General features: G+C 33.9%; 1 protein-coding gene across 1 annotated transcript; it reads right to left on the minus strand.

Moving 5' to 3' along the window:
* Window positions 1–269: 269 nt before the first annotated feature.
* LOC134238347 (adenosine deaminase-like protein) lies at window positions 270–7,543 on the minus strand. Its single transcript, XM_062720474.1, has 8 exons — window positions 6,132–7,543; window positions 5,852–5,973; window positions 5,062–5,122; window positions 4,167–4,457; window positions 2,364–2,444; window positions 1,748–1,883; window positions 1,358–1,458; window positions 270–1,040 (listed from the first exon to the last, which is right to left on the minus strand). The coding sequence occupies exons 1-8, from the start codon at window positions 6,162–6,164 to the stop codon at window positions 831–833; spliced, it is 1,035 nt and encodes a 344-aa protein (XP_062576458.1). The 5' UTR covers window positions 6,165–7,543; the 3' UTR covers window positions 270–830.
* Between the last annotated feature and the right edge of the window lie 623 nt (window positions 7,544–8,166).

The raw sequence follows: 8,166 nt of genomic DNA on the forward strand, positions 1-8,166 counted from the left end.
ATCAAATCAACTGAGATATATAAACTCCGTATACAGGTGACGAAGGTATATTGTTGCATAAGTAAGGGAAGTTGACGATTGAAAAATTAAAGCTATCACGTTTATCATAGAGCTTGGCTGTTAGATTACCATTAAGTAAAATATCCAGATATTTTTTGCCCTGTTAAGGAGTTTTCAATAATTCTTTAATGAATTACCGAGATTGGTCAGTGTGTCTGATTTTCACCTTTTGACATAGAAACTAATAATAACAACATGTTCTGATCTAAAATAACAGGTTTATTTTTAAATCATTAACAAGAAATACAACCGTAACTTTTGCTCAGTTAAATGGTAAAATAATAAACAAATGCACATGATTTAAATGAAAGTTGCAAGTTTATGAAGTGTTATTAATCACAATTGAAAACAAAAATCAAATTTGAGGTACCGGTACACTATTTGAAACATCATCCTGATTTTGCTATATGCGATGTTAAAAACACTGAATGAATATGTCATCTTGGCATAAATAAATTCATATCTGCTAATTTAGTTGTTAAAGGTATAAACAATGTCAATTTGGTGGTAGATAATAAAATTCCATCCTTCTTTACCTGTATATCAAAAATGATAATTTTTCTGCAATTTGATACACAATTTTTATCAATCAATGGAAAAAATATAAAATCAGGGAGTTCTATACTACTTAGTATATGGGTCCCTGAGAAAATTAGGAGCAAAATTATTAACATTCATCTTCATTCTCAAGAATACTGGCAAGATTCTACAAATACAGTTTAGGTCTTTAATCTGAATACAGTGAAAGGACTACTTGATTACAGATCTAGTCACAGTTTTATATTAAACTGTTCCTCCATCTTTGATTTGTATACTTTAAATTGATCTCTTAGTTTTTCCTTGACATTCTCCTCACAGAAAGTGTAGTTTATACTTTGTTCTGATAGATTCCATAGGTCACGTTGTTTGAGGTCAAAAGTAGAAGCAGCCAGTTGATACTCTTCTGACATGGAGGTACTAAAGACACCTTTATCATCCGTCTGTAAATGAGAAAATCATAACAGTGTGAGTCTAATGTTGGTTACATTTCTATAAGAAAATTGATAAGTACCAGTACATAAAATGAAATCATATATGTTTTAAATAAGGTAAAATAAAGGTGTCCCCATTTAGCAAGTTGCGTTAATAGAGTCATTTAATCAAATACAAGTGTACAAGGAATATATACCGTAGTTCCTAAATATCACACAAATGAACTTGTATAAATACACTGACTTAAATACTACACGTATAATTTGTTGTACCTTACTGACTAGGTCACTGACTTACTGACTGGATTTGTGACTTAGTGACTTACACAAATGACACAGGGGTGCTCCTTCTCATACCAGAACTTGAATTGATGGTTGTCAAGGTTTGGGACGGTCTGTCCAATCAGATTAGAGGTCAAGCAAAGCTCTGTAACAATCAATACTAAATTATACATTACTTGATATAAATTATTTTATCCTGTAATTTTTTCTCTACAAGCATAATAAATCTTTACTACTACATGTAATATTATTGTTTCCTTGGTTAAGCTAGATCTTGAAATAAGATAATCAAAGAACTATGAAATTTAATTCTGGTATTTTAGAATAAGGAAAAAGAAGCTACCGGTATTCATGAATGTATCAGTTGCTTAAGAACAGCATCCATATGTATAGTAATACCTAGTGGAGTATAGTGTCTACATATATAGTTATACCTAGAGGAGTACGGTTTTTAAGAACAGTGTTTTCAAATTGCTGGTTTCCCCCTGCCTCAGTATGTAGAAAGGTACCATGTCCGATCCTGTCTGGGGGCAGGGTAAGCATTTCCATTGTCTCCTCGGGGGCGGGAATCTGTGAAAAACATTAATTAAAAAATTACATAAATTGGCATATCCAAAATTTAACGCATTCACTCAGTATTTAGTTATTGGCATTGTCATGAATTAGCACTACACACTTCTGTTCCATACATTGTATTTAAATGATTCTTAGCGGTTTCATGATTTAGCACACTATTGTCTGCACAAAACCACTAAAATATGAAGCCCACTTTTTAAGCATGCATACAGTACATAACAGAGCTTCCTAAAATAAAATTTAGCATCACAAAAATATATTTGAAGTAACCTAGCTGCTTTGACTCCCATTTTGGTTCGATCTCCCCTTTTTTTTTGCTCTGAGTGAGTATTTGGTAAAATTCTCAGTGGCCCTGCTGGGCAAGTTTAAAGTTTAAAGGCATGTTTAGTAGCCCAACCTCAACATTCAGTTGTCCCGGGCCAGCGGGCTACCATTAGTGTCGAACCCTGCTCACACAGGTGTAAAGCTTCCTACCTCACACAGGTGTAAAGCCAGCTTGAGACCTGACTTCTGAGCTTCCCTGAACACGGGGAGGTAGTCCCTGGCATCACCAACCTAGTAATTATCACAACAAATATTACACAGACTACTCTAAACAACAGATGACCTTATTAACAAAATTATCTGAAAACATAAACATAGGTAATCAGAGATTACAGAGCTCACCTCAACGAATGTTGTCTTTAAGTAAGGCAAAGTCACACAATTAACCAACAAAAAGTGTACATTCCAAATATGAAAATATTTAAGCAATTTTGATCTGATACTTTGCAATAGACCTACATAAAAAATTTAAACTAGTTCTTCTTCATGAAAATGTAATCAAAATCCAGCATCTGAAGCAAATTTGAGAGTTTTCATCTCTTGATGCAACATTTGTGCAAGTTTGGTTTATACAATGTTATATAAGCCTTATAGTTTTTTGGTAATAGACCTGCACCCATAACTTTTACCTGGTCTATTATCTGAAAAATGTATGTCGAATTCAGCATCCGAAGCAAGTCCATTAGTGTGCATCCAAAGATGTATCGTCCATGCAAATTTGCTCATTATAGGGCTCATAGTTAATTGGAAATGAAACATGCATCAAAAACTAACATTTTCACTCATCCACAAAAAGTAGGTCAGATTCAGCATCCGAAGCAAGCCTGGTAGTATGCATCCTTAGATGTATCATCCATGCAAGATTGGTCATTAAAGAACTCATAGTTACTTGGAAATGAAACCTGCACCAACAACTTTTACCTGTTCACTCAACCAGAAAATGTAGGTCAGATTCAGCATCCGAGCAAGCCCGGAAGTGTGCATCCTTAGATGTATGATCCATGCAAGTTTGGTCAACATAGGGCGTAAAGTTACTTGCAAATGAAACCTGCACCAACAACTTTTACCTGTTCACTCAACCGGAAAATGTAGGTCAGATTCAGCATCCGAAGCATGCACGGTAGTATGCATCCTTAGAAGTATCATCCATGCAAGTTTGGTCAACCTTATAGGCTTATAGTTACTTGGAAATGAAACTTGCATAAAAAATTTTAACCTGTTCACTCAACAGAAAATGTAGGTCAGATTCAGATTCCGAAGCAAACTCTATAGTATGCATCCTTAGATGTATCATCCATGCAAGTTTGGTCAACATAGGGCTTAAAGTTACTTGCAAATGAAACCTGCACCAAAACCTTTAACCTGTTCACTCAACCGGAAAATGTAGGTCAGAATCAGCATCCGAAGCAAGCCCGGTAGTATGCATCCTTAGATGTATCATCCATGCAAGTTTGGTCAACATAGGGCTTATAGTTACTTGGAAATGAAACCTACACCAAAAACTGCACCAAAAATGTTAACCTGCTCCAAAACATTAACCTGGTCATTCCTTTGCTGAAATTGCAGCATCTGAAACTTTGACTGGTACAATGAAACACACTAGAACCATCTTCCATGCATGTCTAATCAATATAGGACATAGAAGTACTTAAAAAGAAAACTGCTCCAAAAAACTTAACCTTAACCCGGGACGCCGACGCCGACGCCGACGCCGAGGGTATTACATAAGCTCCCCCAACTTCGTTGAGGTGAGCTAAAAATAAATAAATGTCTTAATAATTAATAATTTCCAAACAACCCTTGTATTCTTAAAGAAATGAGGAATATATACTTGAAGACCTTTATTTGGTGGTATTAATTGTTTAGTGATTTGATTAACAAATTTTGTATCTGCAGTATAAGAAGAGGAATGTATTCAAAAAAATATATAAAAACTGGACTAAGCTTGCTCACACTTGGGTCACCACTCAAGTCCATCCCCACAACGAGATCTCCATGTGATTTTTGGAATTTCTGAGCAAGTCTCAGGGTCTCCCATCCAACTTTTACTCCATTCCGGCGATCAATCGCCAGGAGAAACCGCACTATGATATCTAAATCCCCGCAGTCTTGTATAGCACGTAATACAGACTCTACATAACTCTCTCGTGACATGCCTGTATCCTGAACTGCTCTGGGTGTGCTCCGGAGTTCCAGGTATTTCACATTGTCATCATGAAATTCATGTATTACATCACATGTCACCTGAAAAAAGGTGAAAAAGTCTGTAAATTACAGTCTAATTTTGTTTTCTCAAACTCAATGAGGCAAAGAAAAAACTTCAACATATCCAATGATTCAGCATATCTCTGGAAAGAGCTAAAAGAATAAGTTGTTGGACTTTCAAATCACTTAAACTTATCCATGTTATTTTGGTATCAGCATTCAAGATACTGAGGTTCAATTAAATCACTAATTTTTACATTAACCCCCTTCCCCGCAGTCATGCATTTTAACACTTAACCACTTCCTATTTCTAATGCAAAAATCGTGCATATACTGTTTCCCCGCAATCATGCATTTTTCATGCACTTTCAAAACTACATTTTATTCACAATTTATATATAAATGCCAATTCCCTTCAATATTATGTTTGCTAAAATCTCATGAAATAAGAAAAGTTATATCCTTATTAAAATATTACGTCATAATTATTAACGCTATACATTAGAGAAACTTGTACCATGCTAAAAAGTGCTTGCAGGGAAAAGTTAAATCATTATTTCTATGACGTGAACATTAAGAATATGTTGAGTCACAGTTCACTAAGTTGTATAGAGCTAACAAGGTAATGTTAGGTAATTATTACCTGGTAAACCGATTCAGTATTGTCTGTTAGCTGATGGATAAGGCGGAATTTTTCAAAGCACCTGTAACAGAAAAAAAATCTTTTGCTTTGTAAAAACAAAATTTTATACAGAATGTGATGTAATGTTTATAATCACTCTTGGATGCGAGCAGCTCCTGTCTATGGGATAGGCTTATCTACTGCAAAAAAAATCTTACGAGGTCTTGTCAGGATACCAAAGAAACAGAATGTTTTGTCGATCATGATTGTTTGAAAAAATACTTCTATCAAGATATAAAGTAATATTGATATGATCAATATATCTAAAAATTTTGGTCCAGCTAGGACCTGTAAAAATTCCTTTGGTCCTGTGAAATGTTTTAAACTGTCTATCCAAATGTCTTGTTATGGTGTCTTTTGTGAAGACTGGGAAACAGTGCAAATAGACTTCTTAAAACATCAGAGCTGGATTGAGGTGTCTGAAGTAAGCATCCCCTGTAACACGATGTGTGTACTCCTTGTCATGATCAGTAAAATCCCTAGACAATCAGTATGAATATCTGTCAACATTAAATTTAATGATGGAATTATTTTGCTGACAATGTTGTATCAACCATAGAATTCTGAAACTTAGATGTTAAATGAGACTATTCATGTCCTTGTATTATAAACTTGTTTGTAAATAGCTTGCCTCATTTTTAAATTGGTTCATAATAAATTACGGCAATTGTACATTTGTGTAGTTTTCATTCCACTTTCATGTTTTTAAATTAACTGACACTTATTCCTCTTTGATTCTATTTTATCTTACTCTTTAAGTGTGCCAGTACTTCCTTTCTTGAAGCTGAACTGTTGGTCCGAATTCTTTTTCTTGGCCAATAATTTCTGGATTGTGGCCTCACTAACTGATCCGTTGATATGTGCATGTAATTCCTGCAAATGATGTTTTCAATATTAAATCTTATTCAAGAGAATTAATGCAGAAACAGTTCTCTTTTTACCGATCCAGATTTTATTTTTTCATTTCCAGTTAAGAGAATTTCAATGACATCAGCTAAAGGAAAAAATAACAATTACATATTAATACTTACAACTTTGGGCAAGCTTTTACAAAATTCCTCCATTTCAATTTTCTGAATAATGTTTTTTTTTGGATGATTTAGCAGGTTTCGAGTAAATTCGAACTACACTTATATTTCAGACTTCGATCATCTAGTGTTCATTTCTGACTTCATCATATTTTGCGTTTTATCAAAATAAATACTGCATCATTAATTTTTCTTCAAGTAGAAACATTGGTCCATTGGATTTGCACCTGGGAAGCTTCTGTCTTCATTAGATTGCATTGAGCAGCAGCATTCGTCGACACGTTTTCTGACTCTGTTTACATCGGAAATGAATATAGAGTTACGCCCCTTAGTACAGATATTACATCCTGTCTGGAATCTGTGGATCGCATACGAAAGTTAAACCGGGTCCGTAAAACAATATATATGTTTTTTTTATAATTTAAACCAAAATGCAATCTAGAGTACTACATCACTAAAAGATCAAAGAACTTCTGCATACATCACTGATACATTACTAATGATAGAAAAAGTTGTTTTTGACATCAATTTGGTGCCAGGCACATTACTGGAAGAAGAAGAAGAATTTGGTCCCTATAGCTAAGGTTTAGATGAACACACAAAAAACAATATCGAAATATTAATATACAGGGCACAAGCAATCACCTTTCAAATGCAGATTCGGACACTCACAGAAAAAAAAATAATGTACATCTTATAAATTTCCAATAAATGAATGGCAAAAAAGGACTCTAAATCAATGAATTTGAAGAAGTAGAGTTTAGAAAGCGTGATAGGCGAACGTGAGGCAGATTTTTGAAAGTGTGAGAATTAGGAGGGGGTGGGGAGAAACAATTCAAATTAAGTATTAACCTGTAAACAAAAACATGACAAGCTAAAACAAAAGCATTTTATAAATAAAAATTAAAATCCGAAACTACTATATTTTGTTGGTGTACATGTGTGTATTGGGGGTGGGAAAGAGTTTCACTTTATTCCATGCTGCAACAAATTTATATTTATTAAGGACAGATGATACAAACAATTTTTTTTCTATGGTGGAGACTTAATAAATATGTCACAGTTTAAGAAAAGTGGATATTTATTAGATTTTTTTCTCCTTAGACTTGGAAAATGTTACAGTCTCTGTCTCTCTCTCTTTTAAAAATGACCTGAAATATACCAAACTTGCGTTTTGTTAAAATATTAATGCAAATTTTCTCGACCTATGGCTATGAAATATAAGTAATACATCAATAAAATAACAAACACGGACAAATCACACTCACTAAAGGTTTACAGATAAATGTCAGTGAATTATATACTTTAGAAAATTATACCAAGCCTGGAGAATTTTATGGGGAAAACAAAATGGTAAAAACCAGCCTAAGTGATTTTTCTGATTTTCTTATCATTTTGTTTTTCCTCATTAAACTGTTAACCTTTACTGAGTGTGATTTGTCCATATTCATTATTTTATTAGTATCACTAATATTTTCCAAGTCCTAAGAGAAAAATTTCTAGGAGTTATCCATGTGTGCATCTTTTTAAATCTGTGACATGATATTAATTCTCCTACAAAAAAAAAACTAGAGGTACTGTGAGCAATGAGCTCACTAAATGATACCCCCTGCCTCCCATATGAATATAATGGCAGTGTCCATGTTTTGCTCTGGAAAATCAAAAATAAATGTCAGATCAAAAAGTAAAATAGGAGGTGCACAATGGCAATATGTAATTAAGAATCTGTGAAAGTTTCATTAAATTTCCTTCAGTGGTATGAGAGGAGTTGCGGATAAGAGATGGGTACTCCAAAGCGTAACAGACGGACGGACGGAAATACCGATTACTATATACCCTCCCACTTTTCAAGCGGGGGTATAAAAATTGTTTGTATCATCTGTCCGAGAGAGAGAGAGAGAGGTAGGTTATATATTTATGAGCAATTCACAAACGCTAAACCATAGGGAACATAGACACATTACTTTCAAAATGTCAAAACAAAACTTATTTATGTTTTTAAATCGTTTTGATAAGAAAATTCGGATCTACAGATATA

Source organism: Saccostrea cucullata, unplaced genomic scaffold (genome assembly GCF_032062105.1).
Source record: "Saccostrea cucullata isolate Sc308-1 unplaced genomic scaffold, CSIRO_AGI_Scuc_v1 ctg787, whole genome shotgun sequence".
Lineage (NCBI taxonomy): Eukaryota > Metazoa > Mollusca > Bivalvia > Ostreida > Ostreidae > Saccostrea > Saccostrea cuccullata.

Bases quoted from the DNA above. Each gene is read 5' to 3' on its own strand.
- LOC134238347 (XM_062720474.1), bottom strand. From the start codon at position 6,164: ATGGAGGAATTTTGTAAAAGCTTGCCCAAAGTT. The intron at 2,445-4,166 runs GTGAGCAAGCTT...GATAATTACTAG, and splicing joins ACTTGAGTGGTGACCCAAGT to GTTGGTGATGCCAGGGACTA. The intron at 1,459-1,747 runs GTATAACTATAT...TGATTGTTACAG, and splicing joins TAAAAACCGTACTCCTCTAG to AGCTTTGCTTGACCTCTAAT.